We start from the raw sequence: 20,582 nt of genomic DNA, 5'->3' as shown, positions 1-20,582 counted from the left end.
GGCCTGCTGTGTTCATCCAGCTCTACACCTTGTTATCTCAGATTTTCCAACATCTGCAGTTCCTACTATCTCTGGAATATGAGAATAACTGTTCAGTATATCATACAAATGGTGATAGCAATTAAATAACTAAAGGTTACTGAAATGAGCTCTCCATTGTCTTATCGGCTTAAATTACATTCTGCACAGGGTCATTGAGAAAGAGCTGATAATGAACTGTTGGAAAATTCAGATGCTGGATTCCTAATTTATTGCCTTCAGTGATGTGGTTAAGACTAGGAGGATTGTTCTAGACAGTTAGTTGGAATGTTGACAAGTTCTTCCAAGTGCAGTTTTATAGGTTGGATCTCATTTCTACCCAGACCTCAATTTCCAGCTGGAGGGATGACATCAAAAGTATATCATGGCCGTCTTTCAAAGCTTGAATTAACGTAGTTTGTCAAAGGCACCTCCAGATTTGATTCCGGAAGAGAAACAGAAGTTGCTGGAAGAGCTCAGCAAGTCTGGCAGCAACTGTGAAGAAAAAAAAAATCAGAGTTAACGTTTTGGGTTCGGTGACCCTTCCTCAGAATGTGTGCTTGAATTTGCAATGAAGGTGCAGAAGTGAAGAGGTGGCTGTATTTCTGGGGAAGGGTCACCAGACCCGAAACGTTAACTCTGTTTTTTCCTTCACAGATGCTGCCAAGCCAGCTGAGCTTTTCCAGCAACTTCTGTTTTTGTTCCTGATTTACAACATCTGCAGTTCTTTTGGTCCAATTGTGAATGCCTGCTGCCTCTTGGCCTATCGAGTTAACCTTTTCCTGCCATAATCAGACACTGTGATCAGACACCCCCAGGAATCATTGACCATCCTGTTCCAGACCTGTTGCAGGCTCACTACCTGCTCCTTAGTCATGGCTGCCTCCACATTTTGGATTTAAACAGCCTGTCCCCCACCTGACCCATGAGTCAACCTGACTCATCAGAAGATTTACACAGTAAATAAAAGGTAACCTAGTTTGTGACAAATTCATTAGCACTTGGAAGAAGAGTGAATGAATAGAAGAAAGCTAGCACAGATTTGTTAAGGGCAAATTGATTTTTGACTAATTTGATTGAAATCTTTGATAAAATAATGGATGGTGCTGATGAGTCAAGTGTAGTTAATCTGTATGAAAGCTTTCAAAAGGCCGTTGATGAAGTGACTGTGTCACTTGATCACAATTGATTAAATAGACAATAGTAGTGAATGCTTGTATTTTATACAGATAGGAGTTGTAGGGAATACACAGAAAGATCAAGGATGTATGTGCGCAAGTTCTTGAAAATGACAAGTTGCGAAGGATTTTTAAAAATGTATATGTCAGATTCTTTGGCTTTGTAAGTACAAAGACAAACAAGTCATACTAAAACTTTCTATAGCACTAGTTAGGCCCTAACTTAAACGTTATGGCAAATTCTGAGTGCCATACTTTGGGAAAAATGTGAAGCCCTGGCCAGTGGAGATTTACTGGATTGGTACTAGGAATAAAAGATTTCAATGACTTGGCGATTCTGAAGAAATTAGGGTTGTTCTTTTGGCAGAGAAATTCAAAGGTAGTTTAAAAGTTTTGAAAACCATGAAGCAATTTTATTGAGTAAATAAGGACAGCTAGAGAGCATAGATATACAGTGCTTGGTAAAATTCCAGAACATGCACATGAAAAGGTGTTTTTTTCTCAGTGACTTGGAGACTGCAGATGCTGGAAGCCAGAGTCTATAGGTGTGAGGCTGGAAAAGCACAGCAGGTCAGACAGCATCTGAGGAGCAGGAAAGTCAATGTTTCGGGCCGAAACCCTTCGTTAGGACTGGCAGCAGATTCAGTAATAGCTTTCAAAAATGAGTTGGGGAAATTCTACAGGGCAGTGCCTAAGAAGAAATGGAATGGAACTAGTTAGACAGCTGTTGCAAAGAGCTGAGGCATGCATGATCTCTGCCGAGGTATCGTTCTATGGTTCTAGGTAGATTTGAGTGTGAAGCTTGCACAGAAACCCATGAACTCCCTTCTCCGCTGACTCTTTTGGTTTGTTGGCATCTCTTCAGAAAGAAACCTTAGCCATTAAGGGAACGTCAACAGTAACATGGCTGTGTATTGTCAGTGGGTCTGCAGTGATCCTCAGAATGTGGAGGCATAGAGGGCAGAGAAGCACAGTGCAAGGATGGTGGGCCATAGATTTAAGGTTTAAATCTTTCTGGGATTGTGAATTCATTGTTTTCTACTTCAGCGAGCGGTTGCATTTACCAACATGCATTTACATTCACTTTTAAGAAGCAGTGGCCTAGTGATATAGAGCTTGAACAGTGCTGAAAATGGAGGCATGACGCAAAAGCTATTGGCCTTGCGTTTATCAGGGCAAATATAAGAATGCCACATTTCAAATGGTCTTAATACAGCAGAAAAAAGGTTGCGAATTGGTGGATGAGTTGCCTTTTATTTGTTATTATTTAGCGGAGCAAAACTTATGAAGGTACTTCACAGGAGTGTTATTGAATGCAGTAAACACTGAGCCTTATGTGTTACATGTGTCACAATGTTGCCCACTACCAACTTGTGGCTGTGGATGTTAGCTGCCACCATCCCATTTGTTTGCCTTGGCTGAAGAGTCAGCTTGGTTTACAGTGGTAGAGGAATACCACCATTGAGTCTTAGGAGAGGGGCCTGTCATGTTAAACAAGATTTAGGTATTGCTTTATAGCAATCAGCCGCAAGTTAGACATTATTACTAGGTTATGAGAAGACCTAGGATATAAGGCTTCACTCTACAAATTCTAAGCTATTCTGCCTTTTCCCCACCCAAGTCCAAATGAAATCATCAGATTGGGTGGAGTTTAACGCAGTCTCCAACACTGACCATTTCAGAACCGTTACTTTACACAAGAAGATGGAGAGACTGTAGGATGAAGGTGGGTTTTAAGTAGGAATTTAGAGGAGGAGAGAGGATACGGAGGCAGAGACAAGTGTTCCAAATTGCTTGCTTGGGCCCCCCCCTAAGTGGGGTGATGGGCTGAAATCTTGAGGTTGTGAGCTCTGAGGCAACACTGGCCATCGTGGGTCTGACCAAGTCATTACAGCAGTTTTCCTGCTCAAATGGCTCTCACTGAGGGGTTGCAACAATTTTTAAGCCTCTGAATAGGGTCACAGGGAAAACGTTCAGGACCAACTTGGCATCGAGATTTTGGAAAGGATTTACAGAACTTGAGGTCATGCAAGGTGAGTGGTTAAGCTCACCAATGGTGAAATAAAGCACTTAAGGGGCCAAAATTGGAAGGGCAGAAGGTACATATTTTGTGAGCGCATGTTTTAAAAATTTTTTTGGTTATGAATCAACATTTTACTGCCTTGCCTTACACAAAAGAATAACGTATTTGTATCATAATTACTGAAGATTTATGCTGTTATGTGACTAACAGGAGGATATTAGTTTTGTTTGACGATGTGCTGCTCTGGGCGTGTTGCAGCCAGTGAATGAGTTGGGTTGTTCGTTTTATTTCCAGAGACTTCTCATTGTTTTTGCAACTGAAATTGCTTCACTTTACATTGTGGCCCTTTGCAGACTGAAAGTCTGCCTTTGTAACAAAGAACAAATGACCTGAAAACTGCTGCTCAGGGAGTAGAGCTAATGCAGGGTTTGACAGCAGCTAGAGCAATAGGACACATTTCTTTCTTTGAGTATCATTTTGTTTTTGAAATGCAGCATTTTGATCAAGATTAACATTTCTTTTGGAGAAAATAGAGAGTGTTATTTGAATGCGGCACATTAATACTAAAAGGAAATTGAAAAGAGAGCTTAGCTATGTTCGTAATCCTTGTCGAATGAAAGGACAATAGGCAGCTTGCTGTGATCATCGGTTTGTTTTTTTGGCTGGCTGTGCAATGTTGTTGATGGAGAATCTGCTCACGCAGGTTTTTTTTGTTGCATACAGGACTGAGTGTCGACAAGTGCCCCACAGGGGATTTTGTAAATACAAATGAATGGGCACTACCATTGTTTATTTACAGCTTTGTTAATGTACAGTCCCACAGTTGGGCAAGTCAAGTACCCAACAAGACAACACCCACTGCCTTACACTGGTGGAGGATCATCATTTTTTCTCGCCAGCACTGGCATTTCTGATACTGTTGCTTAGTCAGCCTGTCATGTGGTATGTTCTAATGGTTCTTTCTAAGTGCCAAAGTAAGCTCCACCTCCATTTCACCTTCACATGGTCAGTCAGCAAGTTTATTGACAATATGAAGCTACCCATCCAACCTCTTCAGAAGCTAATCCTGGAGAAGTCAATTAGAGAAGGTCCACATTTTTGAGAATGCTATTGGGATGCTGCTTGCAACTGTAATGTTGACATTCTGTAGCTGTTGTTCCAGATAAACCCCTTCACGCTGAAAATGTTACTATTGTTTGGTAATTGACCAGCGGTTATGGATATGTCTCAAACTGATTAAAGACCAATTTTAAAACATGAGTTCTGAAGAAGTGCCACTGGACCTGAAACGTTAACTCTAATTCTCTCTCCATAGATGTTGCCAGATCTGCTGAGATTTTCCAGCAATTTCTGTTTTTTTTAAATACATAAGTATATGAACAGTGAGTGTTTTTATTAGTGTTTTATTAGTGTTTTAAAAGTGCATTAAACAGCCCAAAAACGATAGCTGCTCCAATCATGTGACAGGACATAGCAGTAACCTTCCAGAAGCTTTTCAGAATCAAGCGATGAACACTCACATTTGCCTCTTCTTGAGACTGGAATAGTAATTATGGTGTAATAAGCTGGTACAAAGACAAAGGGGTCTTCAAGGAAATAATGTATGGGGAGGCGATGGCCTAGTGGTATTATCACTGGACTGTTAATCCAGAGATCCCCAATAATGTTCTGGGGATGTGGGTTCGAATCCCACCATGACAGATGGTGGAATTTGAATTCAATAAATATCTGGAATTAAGAGTCTAACAATGACCATGAATCCATTGTCAATTGTCAGGAAAAAACCCATCTGGTTCACTAATGTCCTTTAGGGAAGGAAACTGCTATCCTTACCTGGTCTGGTCTACATGTGATTCCAGACCCACAGCAATGTGGTTGACTCTTAAAAGGATGGGCAATAAATACTGCCTAGCCAGTGATGCCCTCATCCTGTGAACGAATAGGGGAAAAAAAAAGAGTTGCATGATCACCTGTCCTGTAAGATGGGTTAAATTTTGTCTGATATCTGAGAGGGGCCATCTAATGTTGGTTATCTTCAATACAAACCTTGTCTTCAAAGTTGCTGTCCTCTGCTTGGTCACATGTCTCCCATGTACAGAAACCATACAATTTTTAACAATTTTGATATTGCAGTCATTAAATGGTCAGTGCTGCACCTTTCAGCATCTGCTGACAATATCAAAACTACTAACTGCAAAAGAAAAAAGCCTCGGGCTCTTCAAATCATTTCCCCCCCCAAAAAAGCCATGTATTTGTCCTCTCTAAAGTAATTGCTTTCTTTCACCAAAACAGTGAAGTAAAAGTTACATTTTACATTCAATAGTAGAAGCAGTCCACGTTTCCTGGACTCTTAGCTTCCAGAATTCAAGACTGCTAAATCTAGCCTTTGGACTCCATCTAAAAACCAAGGACATTGATAAACCCATAGTTAATTGTACTTCATTTGTTGGTAATTTGACTTGATCCCTTACCTTGTTTGCGAGTGTACCTGTGTTACACAGACAGACAGGGACACACACACACACACACACACACGCTCTCTCATTTGCCCCCCATCCCAGCTTTCCTTTTCAATACTGCTACAAAGTCAGAGTACACAAACAGAGGAGATGGGGAGATACGCCACCACAGTTCGAACAGAGGAAAAATTAAGTCGCAGTCTGCTCATGGACAGGTGGTGAGAATGTGGAAAGAGATTTGTTTTAAAACTTGCAATCCATTCAAATCGGATAAAACATCTCAAGAACACAGTAAGAGATAAAATAGCAAAAGGCCAATCAGTCCATCAACTTCAGCACTTGCCCGTCAGCCCATTCACAACATATGTACCGTGGATTTTTAACATATACCACAAATCTCTTAAAATTAATGAACACAAGTCATTCCTAAAACGTGTTCACCCTTTTCAGGTAGCCTTGGCAGCTGCTTATAACAGATGTTAGTCTCCTCATTTGCAGATGGAAGAAGCCAAACACACATTTTTGGCCCCATGGAGCTTGGATTTGCTGCTTCACTAGAAATAATATAGTATGTGCTGTTCAAAGTGGCCTGTAAGCGAATGCTTGGATAACAAACTACAGTAATGACTTATATTTAAAGGAGATGCTCGCATTAAAAAAAGATATAGTTTATTGCAACTCTATAATGGGTCCTGAGCCAGAGAAGGAGATTTTAGGAGGTATCACAACCGCAACAGGCATATTGCCAAGTGGTCCATGATTATAAATTTGTAAACAAGAACAGAAATTGCTAGTCTGGCAGGCTTTGTGGAGAGAAATCAGAATTAACGTTTCGAGTCCAGTGACCCTTCTTCAGAACTGATGGTAGCTAGGAAAAGATAGGGTGATGGCAAGGAGTAAATGATAAGTGGAGATAGAGCCCAAAGGGAGAGAAGAACAGTTGGACAGACAAAGGAGTGGATAACAGTCAGCCTAGGAGTGAATAGCTGCTAATGGGGACTATTAGAGGCTAGCAATGGGTAGTGTACAATGGCAGACCATGTGATAACAAGGCCTGGTGTGTGGGAGTTGGGGTAAGGACAGGGGAGAAGGTGCCTCAAGCCCTAAAATTGTTGAACTTGATATTGAGTCCAGAAGGCTGTAGAGTTCCCAAACAGCAAATGAGGTGCTGTTTTTCCAGTTTGCGCTGAGCTTTGCTGGAGAACTGCAGTCAGCCTGAGACAGAGATGTTGGCCAGGGAGCAGAGTGGTGTGTTGAAGTGGCAGGCATCTGGAAGCTCAGGGTCTTTTTTGCAGACAGAATGTAGGTGTTCTGCGAAGCAGTCACCCAGTCTACACTTCATTTTCCCAATGTAGAGGAGACCACATTGTGAGCAGCGAATGTAGTAGACTAGATTGTGTGAAATGCAGGTAAAGCACTGCTTCACCTGGAAGGTGTGTTTGGGCCCTTGGATACTGAGGTGGGAGGAAGTAAACAGACAGGTGTTACACCTTCTGCGGTTGCAGGGGAAGGTGTCGTGAGGCTGTGGGGGAGGTGTTGGGAACGAAGGAGATTTTTTTTATATAAAGTTGCAAAGCTTGTTTAGTCTCCTTTTAAGTTTTTCAATTATTACAATTGAAACATAATCAGCAGCAGAGCTTAAGTCTTATGAATAATGATTAATTTATTACAAAATTACTGTTGTAACTTAATGAAGTGTGATGAAATTACCAGCTAAATATATAGATGTAAAGATTAAAAGTAAGTACGGATATAAGATACATATAAAGATGAAACTAAGATCACTACAGGTGATAACTGAATGAAGATTCTCCCTCTTGTCATATGAGGAATGGTTGAGTACTCTGGGTCTATGCCCAATGGAGTTTAGATGGATGAGGGGGATCTCATTGAAACTTATAGAATAATGAAAGGCCCAGATAGAGTGGATGTGGAGAAGATGTTTCCACTAGTATGAGAAACTAGGACCTGAGGGCACAGCTCATTAGAACTGAGATGAGGAGGAATTTCTTCAACCAGAGGGTGGTGAATCTGTGGAACTCATTACTGCAGAGTGTTTTGGAGGCTTTAAGAAAGAAATAGAAAGGTTCTTGATTGGTAAGAGGATTAGAGAGTTACAAGGAGAAGGCAGGAGAATGGGTTTGAGAAATGTATCAGCCATGATCAAATGGTGGAGCAGACTCGATGGGCCGAATGGCCTAATCCTGCTCCTGTGTCTTATGGTCTTCCCAAGCGAAGGGTTGAAAACACAAAGTTGGAGTTCAGCAGCTGCGATGGCTTCTGCAAATAGTTGGAGGTTGTCTCCACAGGTGGATTTTATAAGTCTGGCTGTTTTGGGAGAGAGAAAGGAGATTCCTTGTTCCTCGCCAATTCTGTAGTTATGGTAGTAGCTGATTGCCCGAACTGTTTCTGCATAAAAGTAGGTTATTTCTGAAAGACTATCTCCTCTTACTCCCTTTGGATGATCGTTCTATCTCTGAAAGTTTCTTTCAAATCCTTTCTGAGAAGTTTTACCTAAAATGATGGTTTTACCAGGCAGTCTGATTGCAACAAAATCGAAACACCTGTAATGTTAACTTTGATTCATTGCTCTACATGAATGAATGATTTTATGGTCACCAGTGAAAAGCTTTTTATTTCACTGTTGCCATGATCTGGTGCCATTTTGAATAGTTTTAAGAACAGGGGAAAAATAAAGAAAGATATTGCTTAAAGAGAGTCAGTCCATCAGTCCTGAGCCAGCCCATCATCAATGATGTGTGTGCTGCCATCCCTCCTCTACCGCCTCGCTGGTGTCTACACCGGATTCAACCAACGTTCAAGTCACCATTCCTCAGGCGCCATCTTTCACTGCAGGGCCGATTTTCCTCCGACAACACCTCGCTGTTGCCTGCACCGGACCCACCAACACCAGAGTCTCATCCCTCGCTGCAGCGCCCACCTCGTCGATGTTGCTGTGATGCCCTTTTGTTACTGCTTCGCCGCCGCCACCAGCGCCAGACACAGCCCCGACGACAAAGTCGCTGGTTGTCAGGCACCACCTTTTGCCTTTGGACCTACCTTGCTGATGTCACCTTCGCCAATGTAGCAGCTGCTGATTCTGATGCCAGGTCCCATTGCTTGCCCCAGAAACATAAGCCGAGTCCACTCGGGTTCTTCGCCGACGTAGATGCATTCCGAGCTCGGGACACGAGGTAAATAAAAAGAAAAAGTGGTCGGAGTAGACAAACCTTGGCCCTGCCGCCATCTTGATAATGCCCACAATGATGTAAACTATGTTATGTAGAATTCCCTGCAAGTGTCCTTCATATCTCTTGTTCTCTTAGAACCTTTGAATTCTCTCACCTTTAGAAGGACGTATTATATTGCTGAAAGTTTAATTCTAAGTATTTCCCATGAGATTGGTAAAATCAGTTTGCCACTTTTTTGGCTGCAGGGAATCAACAGGAGAAGTCACGTCACTTCTAGTAACCATTCTGTAAATGTATAAGTGCACTGTCTAGAGAGAGGAGTGACTAAATGCTTGATCAATAAAATGGGTCTCAAGGGAAATGTTAACAGATACAAGGGAATCTTGAACAACAGGTGGGCTTAGGGTTAGAATTCCAGAGGGTAGGATCTAGATGGCTGAAGACATGGCTGTCATTGGTGGGGATGAGGGGCATTGGGGGTGGGAGGGGGATGTATGAGATGTCAGAGTCAGAAGCGAATGAGTCCTAAAGGAGTTGTAGTGATGTAAAAGGTAACAGCGATGGGGAGGGTAAAGTCTGTGTAGAAATTTAAACAGAATGATGTTGAGGATTTCCAAATGAAGATTATTGGGCGATTGGAAGACAAATTGGGTATGCAAAAACAGAAACCTTAAAAAGAGACCATGTTAAAGAGGAACACATGGGTGATCTTTGTGTTGAAGAGTGTAAGAGGTCGAAAACTTGGCATCTTATTGGATCCCAAGCTGAGATTGTGAAAAATCTGATTCAACAGATGGACAAAATCAGTAGCAAAGGTATGGTGTCTGTGGTAGGGTCGAGAAGAACAGCTTTGGTCTTCCTGATGTTTAGCTGTGCAAGTTGTGATTCGTTCAAAACTGGATACCCGAGAGGCAGTTTGACAGCACAGAGCCCATATAGTGATCGCAAGACGTGGCACTGAAAGAGAGCGAAGTGTGGCCAATGTACAGGTGAAATCTGATGCAACAACTTTGAATATTATTATCAAGGGGCTTTGTACAGATGATGAAGGAAACTGAGGTAAGGATAAGCCCCAGATGTCTGAGTGGGTACTTCAGGGCTTGCCTTATAGCTCATTGTTCCTGTACATAGTGCTTGCTGGGTGATACTTGTCTGCAAACCCCTGCTCTCAGAAACTAAACAGACTGAGGCCTTGTTAGTACTTGGATGGGAAACTGCCTGGGAATACCAGGTACAGTAGTTGGGCTCTCTTGTGGTGCAGTGGTAGCGTCCATACCCCTGGACCCAGTGGCCCAGGTTCAAGTCCCATCTGCTCAAGAGGTGTGTAATAATATCTCTGAACAGGATCATTAGAAAGCAAAAATGTGTGGGCTGGCACTTGGTTGTGGAGTGATCATGGATCAGACCTATTATAAAAAAAAATCCTTTCGAAAAGGTTCCCGAATCTACACTAAGGTTTGTGACGCCTCAGAGCCCTCAAGAAGCTAGACCAAATCCACAGATATTGGGGGGGGCAGGGGTTTGGTATGAATCATTAATCCCGCACTGGAACTGACTCGGTTGGGAGTGCAGCATGTGGACTCACTACCTGCGCCCTAATGTGAATGTTGCCATGAAAGTGGCATTCCAAAATCCTGCCTGGCATTTTTAATGGTGTCTACAATAAGCCTGACTCCATGAAAATCTGATTTGTTGAGGAGGATGGCAAGGGAAAATGCGTGACGCTCACAGTCACAGAAGACGAATTTGCAGTTTTGATTTTGACGGCGTCAGTATTGCTGATTGCTTTTGGGCTAGGTAATCGAGTTTATTGCCATGAAATTTTAATTTGTGTTGTAAAAGTTTAATAGTTTGTAAAACTTGGGAAGCCAAATCCTAGAAAAAAAATCAGTTTGAAGAAGAAAACTTTCACAATATAAAGGAACTGAAACATATTGATTTATTGAACTGGAACTTCATGAAACTTTCAATTTGGAACTTAATACTGGAATTTTAGCAGATTTTACGGGAAAGATTTTAGTTATGTAATGAAAGGAGCTAAAGATTGTCTTGTTAGTCTAAACCTTACAGTTAGATTCTAACATTCGATTTAATTTCTGCTTCATACCTGTAACAAATTAATTTATCAGTGCATTGACTGATCAACACAGTAAAGACACATTTCCGCCCTCCACCTCCTCCAGAACTTCCAATTCCCCGGTCCCCAACACCTCATCTTTACCATGGACGTCCAGTCCCTCTACACCTGCATTCCCCATGCAGATGGCCTTAAGGCCCTCCGCTTCTTCCTGTCCCGCAGGCCCGACCAGTCCCCCTCCACTGATACCCTCATCCGCTTAGCTGAACTCGTCCTCACACTCAACAACTTCTCTTTCAATTCCTCCCACTTCCTACAGACAAAGGGGGTAGCCATGGGTACCCGCATGGGCCCAAACTACGCCTGCGTCTTTGTAGGTTACGTGGAACAATCCCTCTTCCGTACCTACACCGGCCCTAAACCCCACCTCTTCCTCCGTTACATTGATGACTGTATCAGCGCCGCCTCGTGCTCCCATGAGGAGCTCGAACAGTTCATCCACTTCACTAACACCTTCCACCCCAACCTTAAGTTTACCTGGACCATCTCTAACACCTCTCTCCCCTTCCTGGACCTCTCTGTCTCCATATCGGGGCTATCCCCTATTCCCAATTCCTTCGCCTCCGCCGCATCTGCTCCCAGGATGAGGCATTCCACTCCCGTACATCTCAGTTGTCCTCGTTTTTCAAGGACCGCAACTTCCCCCCCTCGGTGGTCGAGAACGCCCTCAACTGTGTCTCCCACATCTCCCGCACCTCATCCCTCACACCCCGTCCACGCAATAACAACCAAAAAAGAATCCCCCTCGTCCTCACGTACCACCCCACCAACCTCCGGATCCAACGCATCATCCTCCGACACTTCCGCCATCTGCAATCCGACCCCACCACCAAAGACATCTTTCCCTCCCCACCCTTATCTGCTTTCCGGAGGGACAACTCTCTCCGTGACTCCCTTGTCCGCTCCACACTCCCCTCCAGCACCACCACACCCGGCACTTTTCCCTGCAACCACAGGAAGTGCTACACCTGCCCCCATACCTCCTCCCTCACCCCCATCCCAGGCCCCAAGAAGACTTTCCACATCAAGCAGATGTTCACCTGCACATCTGCCAATGTGGTATACTGCATCCGCTGTACCCGGTGTGGCTTCCTCTACATTGGGGAAACCAAGCGGAGGCTCGGGGACCACTTTGCAGAACACCTACGCTTGATTCGCAATAAACAACTGCACCTCCCAGTCGCGAACCATTTCAACTCCCCCTCCCATTCCTCAGACGACATGTCCATCCTGGGCCTCCTGCAGTACCACAACGATGCCACCCGAAGGTTGCAGGAACAGCAACTCATATTCCGCTTGGGAACCCTGCAGCCCAATGGTATCAATGTAGATTTCACAAGTTTCAAAATCTCCCCTCCCCCTACCGCATCCCAAAACCAGTCCAGCTCGTCCCTGCCTCCCTAACCTGTTCTTCCTCCCACCTATCCCCTCCTCCCACCTCAAGCCGCACCTCCATCTCCTACCGACCAACCTCATCCCGCCCCCTTGACCTGTCCGTCCTCCCTGGACTGACCTATCCCCTTCCTAACTCCCTACCTACACTCACCTTTACTGGCTCCATTCCCGCCTCTTCAACCTGTTTGTTTCCTCTCCACCTATCCTCTCCTCTATCCCTCTTCTATCCGCCTCCCACTCTCTCCCTATTTATTTCGGAACCCCCTTCCCCTCCCCCTTTTCTGATGAAGGGTTTAGGCCTGAAACGTCAGCCTCTCTGCTCCTATGATGCTGCTTAGCCTGCTGTGTTCATCCAGCCCTGCACCTTGTTGTCTCACATTTCAAAAAGGACTGCTTTCCACTTAGATGTTACATAGTTACCGTCATTATTGTTATTTGTATCCAAAATGTTTTCAGTTGTTTATTGTCGCTAGATAAGGCTGTCAGGAGGCCACCTACTTCAGGGTAAATTGTTGGTATCAATCCAGAAGGATTCATTGACTTGAAATTTCATTAAAAAACATGTCTCCAGCCTTAAAAATGATGGTTTTCTGCTTTAATAGTTGTCATGCAGTCGTTGCAAGTGGAAATGTTTGAGGAAACAAAGTCTTGTGAATGTACCTCTTGTCCAGAAGGTCAAGGTTCTAATCTCACCTCAGCATGTGATAGCTGTAGAGGTATGCCATACCACATTGAAACCTTTGCTTTAAAAAAGCAACATTCAAGGATAGGTGTTGCTAGGCCTGACCCAATAGCAAACATCGCACATTAGAAAGTCACAGGCAGGACAAACCCATGTTACATTTACATTTTAAGGCTGAACATTTTTAGTTTCTTATGTTTGCTCTGGCAAGAGAGAGATCCCAAACATCTGAAGTTAGAACTTTTCTAGGCTCTCTTTGAGAATGATGATTACTCGTACCAGGTGGGCGGAGTGCTTTCAGTTTAAAAGTGCGTACGGTTTAGAAGAAGTGATCAAAATGGTATTGAAAGTAAAATTCACTTTATTGAATGTGTTTTTTTGCCAGACCTGGCTGGTTCACATATCAGTAATATAAATGTAATCTACGCCTCTCTCCAAGGGCCCTTAACATCATCTCCAGTACTGTTATACCCCACAACTTACATGTAAGTTGCAGATTTGTGAAAGATTATGCCTTTGATAGGTAGAGGGACAGATAGTATTGAGGATGCGGGGAGGCTGCAGTAGGATTTGGACAGGTTAGGAGAGTGGGCATAGAAGTGGCAGATGGAGTACAACGTGGGAAAGTGTGAGATCATGCACTTTGGTAAGAAGAATAAAGGTATGGACTGTTTTCTAAATAGGGAGAAAATTCAGAAGTCTGAAGTGCAAAGAGACTTGGGAGTCCTAGTCCAGGATTCTCTCAAGGTAAACTTGCAGGTTGAGTCAGTAGTTAGGAAGGCAAATGCAACTTTGGCATTTATTTTGAGAGGACTTGAATATAAAATCAGAGATGTACTTCTGAGGTTCTATAACGCTCTGGTCAGGCCACATTTGGAGTATTGTGCCTAGTTTTGGGCCCCATATCTCAGGAAGGATGTACTGGCCCTGGAGCGGGTTGAGAGGAGGTTCATGAGAATGGTCCCAGGAATGAAAAGCTTAACATATGAAGAACATTTGAGGACTCTGCGTCTATACTCGATGGAGTTTAGAAGGATGAGGGGGTTTCCAATTGAAACTTACAGAATACTGAAAGGCCTGGACAATATGGACATTGGGAAGATGTTTCCATTGGTAGGAGAGACTTGGACCCAAGGGCACAGCCTTGGAGTAAAGGGAAGACCCTTTTGAACAGAGATAAGGAGAAAACTTATTCATCCAGAGAGTCGTGAATCTATGGAATTCACTGCCACAGAAGGCTGTGGAGGCCAGGTCATTGAGTACATTTAAGACAGAGATAGAAAGGTTCATAATTGTCAAGGGAATCAAGGGTTACGGGGAGAAAGCGGGAGAATGGGGTTGAGAAACTTATCAGCCATGATTGAATGGCAGAGCAGACTTGATGGGCTGAATGGCCTAATTTCTGCTCCTATGTCTTATGGTCTTATGGCCTTTAAAAATCACTAGTCATGTGGAGCTTTGATAAAACAATTTTGTAGTCTTTTTTCTGCAAGACGTGGCATGCAGCTGATAGGAAGGATTGCAATGTGGAAATGGCAGGTTAAACTATAAAATGAGGAATGGTGGTATAAGTAGCGCAAAGACTAAAATGTTCCTTCGGGTGTAGAACTTGTTTTCTTCCCTGCCCCAAAATGCATATTTTACATATTTAAAACTGCCAATCTCAAAATTATACTGGACCACTAGTTAAATGATTAGTAGACAATGGATTGCAATGAAAGTGCAACTATGCTAACAAAGTTAAGACATTCCATTGGTAAAATACTCTGACTACAATGAACATGCACACAGCAGATTTCACTTGCAGACTTTAGTCAAACTAACCTCGGTAAATGTCTGTTACATTAAATATTTGCCTTATATATATTTCCTTTTCCAGTGGTTTTTCTTCCAAGCCACTGATTCGTTCAGCTGTTGGACTTTATATTTAGAGAATGTGCAATTTAATTTAGAAACCCTGTAGCTGGGGTCGGATGTTTTTGTTTCTTCAGCAAATTCCATAAGTGCTATTCATTGTGAAGCATCCACTAGCTGGGGGGAGGGGGTTGGGGCGAAATTGACATAACTCTGCTGCAGCTATTTCATCAGCGTATGCTCTGTGGCCCAATTCAACACTGTATTTGTTGCTTTCCATTTTTCTGTATTGTTTCCTAAAGTAGTCCTGAAAAGGGATTCAATGTTTTCTGTCCATTGAAGCCCATTACAAATGAGTTAAATGCTAATGAAGGATGCTGGTTCTGAAGTAATGTATGCACTTTGCACTTAACACGTCAGTAATCCCAAAAAAAATTAGAAACCCTTCAGTCAAAAGGAGAAACTTCCATGGCTGCAACATTTTCGTATCCACGAGAGGATCAACTGACTAATGAAATGTTTTGTTGTTACAGCCGCTCTCCATAATGGAAAACTTAAATGTGAAGACCCAAAGAACTAATTTGTTGTCAAGTTTAATCAGCTTTGGTTCCTTTGCTTAATTGATGGATTTGTTGTCCATCTTCCACAAGGACCTATTTTTAAATGTTTTATTAGACTTAAACTTGAACTGATTTTTCATTTAACATGTGCAAATGTAATTGTCTTTCACAACACATATTATTGACTGACTGCAGAGAAATGGGTGGGATCTGAACAGACCCTTCAATTCAGCTTGCTTGCCTATTTAAAAAGAAACTACAGTGAATGTGTCACGCATTCTTGTTACTAGACAAGTCCACCAAATGCAGGCACACCTAGGTATAGACAGCTGGAATATGCTTCTGGGCCAATATAGTGGCTCTGCCTCATGCATAGTGGGCACTCAGCAATCTTCAGGCAATCTGAACACATTATGAGACTGTTTACATTGGCACTGTTCAGAACCTTGAAAACGTTACACAGACTGTCAGTACCAGAGACATTTCCAAATTAAATGTATAATGTCAGCTGTGCGATGGGTGCTGATGGGTATAGCCCCAGGATGGAGCATCTAATTCTATAGGGTTCCTGCAGCAGTACTACACATACTGAACGTTACATGTAAACCTCTGCTCTGGGCTTTGTTCTTATTAAGTGACAGAGAACACCACCACGTTTTCAACAACAAAAACAAACTGCTGGAAAAACTCAGCAGGTTTGGTCGTCTGTTCTGAAGAAGGGTCACTGGACCCGAAACATTAACTCTGCTTTCTCTCCACCGATGCTTTCAGGGCTGCTGAGACTTTTTTTTCCAGCAATTCGTGCTTTTGTTTCTTGATTTTCGGCATCTGGAATTCTTTGGGTATTTTCTTAACCACGTTTTCAACACCTGGATCTTTATAGGCTTGTTGTACTAGCTTAAACTGAACCATTCTAGGATGTCTGCAATTGAATTTAATGAAAGGTCGTGTACTAATCGCGTGGATTTGGTAGGGAAATCAAGTATGTGACTTCCACTTGAGCAAGACCAGTACGTGGTGAATGATGAAAAAGTGAGAAATACTATTTACAGAAACAGCCAATGGATGGGAATGGGAGATCATGTGGCAGCAGTTGGCCATCACTAACCCAGAGAAACAGTTCCCAGGTTGAGGAGAATGATGGGAGAGGTCTGAGGGGATGATGGTCACATGAGAAGGAAGGGAAGTCTAGGACAGGTGAGGCCCTGGGATTCCTCGTGAAGACAGGAGGAGCATTCCCACTTTCTCAGGCCCACTAGAAAACTTTCAAACCAGTACCTATTTTCACTAAGACAGCAGGAACTGCAGATGCTGGAGTCAGAGATAATAAAGATTGGAGCTGGAGGAACACAGCAGGCCAGGCGATGTTCCTCCAGCTGCACACTTTGTTACCTATTTTCACTAGCCAGGTTCTGGGCTCACGTTGCACAGAATTGCTAGACAGGATTGGCATTGTGTGCATCTCACAAGGCCCAAGGTCAGAAGGTCACAGGGGCTCATTGGACTCAGATTTTTGAATATTGATGAGGACTTCACCTGCCAAGGTTTAAGGATGTCTATTGTTTGCCAAAAGAGCCTGTTAAAATGTTTTGTGGCTTGAGTGCCATTTAAGTGGGAAGTGTCCTCATTACCCAGTTTTAACCCATTGCCCACCTGGTCTTATTGAGTGAGGGAAAACAGGATTACAATTGGCCCTTTTAACTTCTGTTTAACATAACGTGCCTCCTTTATTTGCTACGAATATCCAGGGAGCTCATTGACAAACACTAGTGTACGGAATAAAAACCAAAAGAACTGCGGTGCTGTAAATCAGGAACAGAAACAGAAGTTGCTGGAAAAGCTCAGCAGGTTTGGCAGCATCTGCGAAGAAAATAAACATCAGAGGTAACGTTTCTGGTCCGGTAACCATTCCTCAGAACTGTGTACTGAATGGTGGATTGGCCTTTTCTGAGCAGTGTTCTGCTCAATCTAAGTAATACCTCATAATACAAGCTGTCATCAGACAGCAGTAATTTTAACAGGAGTACAGTTTTAGGAGTTTTTTTCCCAATAACAAGTGCATGTTGTTCCAAACAAGATTTTAGACAGTCATTTGCTACTTAGGTGAAAGAGTATCAACCTGAAACATGAACTGTTTTTCTCTGCACAGATACTCTCTGAATTGCCAAGTGCTTTCCAGCATTCATGTGTTTTAATTTGAACTTTATCTTCAGGCCTTGTTTAGATTTATGATCTAGAACTTTGCAATCTTGTAAAGAGCCCCTGTTGAATTATTCCAAACTAATGGTGTTCTTTTTATTTCTTTTTAAACAAGGTGCAAGTTCTTTAGCCTAACTGAGACTCCTGAAGACTACACCATCATTGTGGATGAAGAAGGATTTAAAGGTGAGAACCTTCTTTATAGCTGTATCAATTGGTTTCTTCAATAAAGGGTGTTGATGATTCCATTAATGCCATGTGAACCTTGTAAAATGATGACAATTGCCAATAATGGCCTTCTGATGTCATTTACCATATCAGAGTTAATTCAGACTGGAACCTGCTTATTGCAGTTATTTAATATACTACCTGCCACACTTTCAATGGATTTCATTCAAGCCAGTAGTGGGTAGCTGTCTCCTCACTGTGTGTGGTGGTTTGGGCAAGTTTAACTGAATTGAGAAACACCTGTAACTTGTCCAGTAAATCGTCAATTTATACGGATTTCAAATATTCTGCCATAACAGATGTTACTGGGTTGTATTTTTAACATATTTGATGTTTCCTTCTCCATTTTCACAAATGCTCAAATATGGATCTGGATGTAATTTGAAATTAGAGTGGATGACCTTTGAATGCTTCTGAAAAAGTGAAGAGGTTTGATTCTCTTGAGTCTATCTGAGCACTCTTCTCGTTTGGAAAGAGAGATCCTCTGTGATGCCTTGCTAGGTGCTAGATAGGATTACAATAACCCAGGTTGTCACCTTTCACAGGGTTGTTAGACTTGTTTGTCGATTTTTAATTTTTAAACTTTCTTGTGTGACGTGTTGCTGCAATTATGAGCTGATCATATTGCAGTGAGATAACAGACCTAAGTGAACAGGGTAAGCAACTACCTCTTCCTAAACAATCTGATTAATCAAACATTGGAACATCCTCAGCAGGGAGTGGAGATTTGGTGAATTCTCAAATGAACCAGTTCCAAAACTGCATTGTCTTAGAACAGTTGTAGAGGTCAGGCTCAACACAAAATCAAATCCATTTAAAAATAATTACTCCCTTAGCTAGAGGTCGAGAATGGTTGTGCATAAAGGTAGTCACCACATTTATATAAACTGTTGAATATTCAAACACATCTGCAAAAAGTTAAGGAAGCATATACGATAACATGATGTATTCAATGCTTGTGCGCTCAAACAGCATTTTGTGTGCCCCACGGTATATTGGAAGTGGAGGAATTGATAGCATATTGCTTGCATAAATGACCACAGTTTTCACCAGTGCCGGTACTGTTGAGGAGACTGTCAGAGACAAAATAAGGGGCAATTTTGCCTGTAACCTATGACTTTCTTCCGTGTGATCTTTCTTAAATTGGGGGTAAGGGGTCAGTGTTTTAAAGAATGTGCCACTCTGAATGGCAATTACTGGGAAATCTTTTTTTTTACTTTTTTTCACATGAAGTCAGTTTGACTATTGGCAGACATGAATATCTGGAAAGGCAAACTCTTAGGCTACTAATCAAAAATGTAATCCATTCAGAATGGACCTGGCATATGTAGAGCACTAGTTAGATCCCACACAAATGCCTTTGCGTGTCTCCATTATTCTCAAAGTGGTATCTGCAAAATAAGAATTCACCTTCTGACTCTCAAAACCTGTCCAGCATCTACAAGGCTCAAGTCAGGAGTGTAATGGAATACTCCCCACTTGTCTGGATGAGTGAAGCTCCAACATTCAAGAAGCTTGATCCATCCAGGTCAAAGCAGCCCACTTCATTGGAATATAGCCACAAACATTCACTCCCTCCAGCCCCCAGTGCTCAGTAGCAGGATAGTGTACAATTTGCAAGATACGCTGCTGCAATTCACCGTAGTTCCTTAAACAGTACCTTCTAAACCCATGACCCCTTCCACTTCGAAGAATGAGGGCGGCAGATACATTGGAATGCCACCACCTGCAAGATCCCCTCCGAGCCACTCACCATCCTGACTTGGAGAGTCACTGGATCAAAATCCTGGAACTACCTCCCCAAAAGCATTGCATGTCTGCCTATACCAAATGGACAGCAGTGGTTCAAGAAAGCAGCTCACTGCCATCTTCATAAGGGTAGTAGGGACGGACAATAATGCTGACTCAGCCAGCAACACCCATGTACCATGAATGATTGGAGAAAACTATGAAAATGTTCACTGATTGGAGCTGGCCTTGTGTTAGGGACCATGGTGAGTGCTCCAATCTCACCTTTCCAGTATGTAGTCACTCTGGATTTCCCACTGTTACTAAATTGGCTGAGTTTGTTAACTGGCAAAAGATTGCCAAATAGGATGGTGAGTGACTTGGAGGGGAAGTTGCAGGTGGTGGTGTTCTCATGCATTTGCTGCCCTTTGTTCTTCTAAATGGAAGTGGTTGTAGGTTTGGAAGGTGCTGAATAAGGAACTATGGTGAATTTCTGCAGTGTATCTTGTAAATGACATACTGTGCTGCTGGTGAGCACTGGGGGTGAATGTTTGTTGATGTAGTCCGGCCAACCGGGCTGCTTTGTTCTGAATGGAGTCTGTGGCCTCTTGCATTGGTACATTGTCACCTTAGGAGATGTACAAAACTTGCAAACCTTGCAGGAACACTCCTGTACCAGACTGACTAAATCCAATTCTGTTTTTAATTACATGCAATTACAAATGTTTGTGGGATCCATCTACTACTCTCTTAAAAAGAAGAAACATTAGTTCTTGCATAGAATGATTTATGAGTGTCATTGTCAAATATCATATCAAGGATATACAGACTGTGTAGTGAGAAGCAAGTATGCCCATTTTATTGACATCCCATCAGTAAAATTAAATTAAAAACACTTCCCATGGACAACATTGAGTTTTATGCAATATC

At 42.6% G+C, this 20,582-nt stretch overlaps 1 protein-coding gene across 1 annotated transcript in view; it reads left to right on the top strand.

The window, feature by feature from the left end:
- castor2 (cytosolic arginine sensor for mTORC1 subunit 2) overlaps positions 1–20,582 on the top strand; it is a 171,068-nt gene that overhangs the window by 66,238 nt on the left and 84,248 nt on the right. The window contains exon 2 of the mRNA XM_020528473.2: positions 17,812–17,882. Within this exon, the coding sequence (XP_020384062.2) occupies positions 17,812–17,882 (71 nt within the window). The remainder of the gene's footprint in view (positions 1–17,811; positions 17,883–20,582) is intronic.

The sequence above is a fragment of the Rhincodon typus genome, chromosome 26, assembly GCF_021869965.1.
Source record: "Rhincodon typus isolate 14 chromosome 26, sRhiTyp1.1, whole genome shotgun sequence".
NCBI classification, from domain to species: Eukaryota; Metazoa; Chordata; class Chondrichthyes; order Orectolobiformes; family Rhincodontidae; genus Rhincodon; species Rhincodon typus.
The sequence above is the reverse complement of the archived record's forward strand: the minus strand, read 5'-3'. Positions and strand labels throughout refer to the sequence as shown.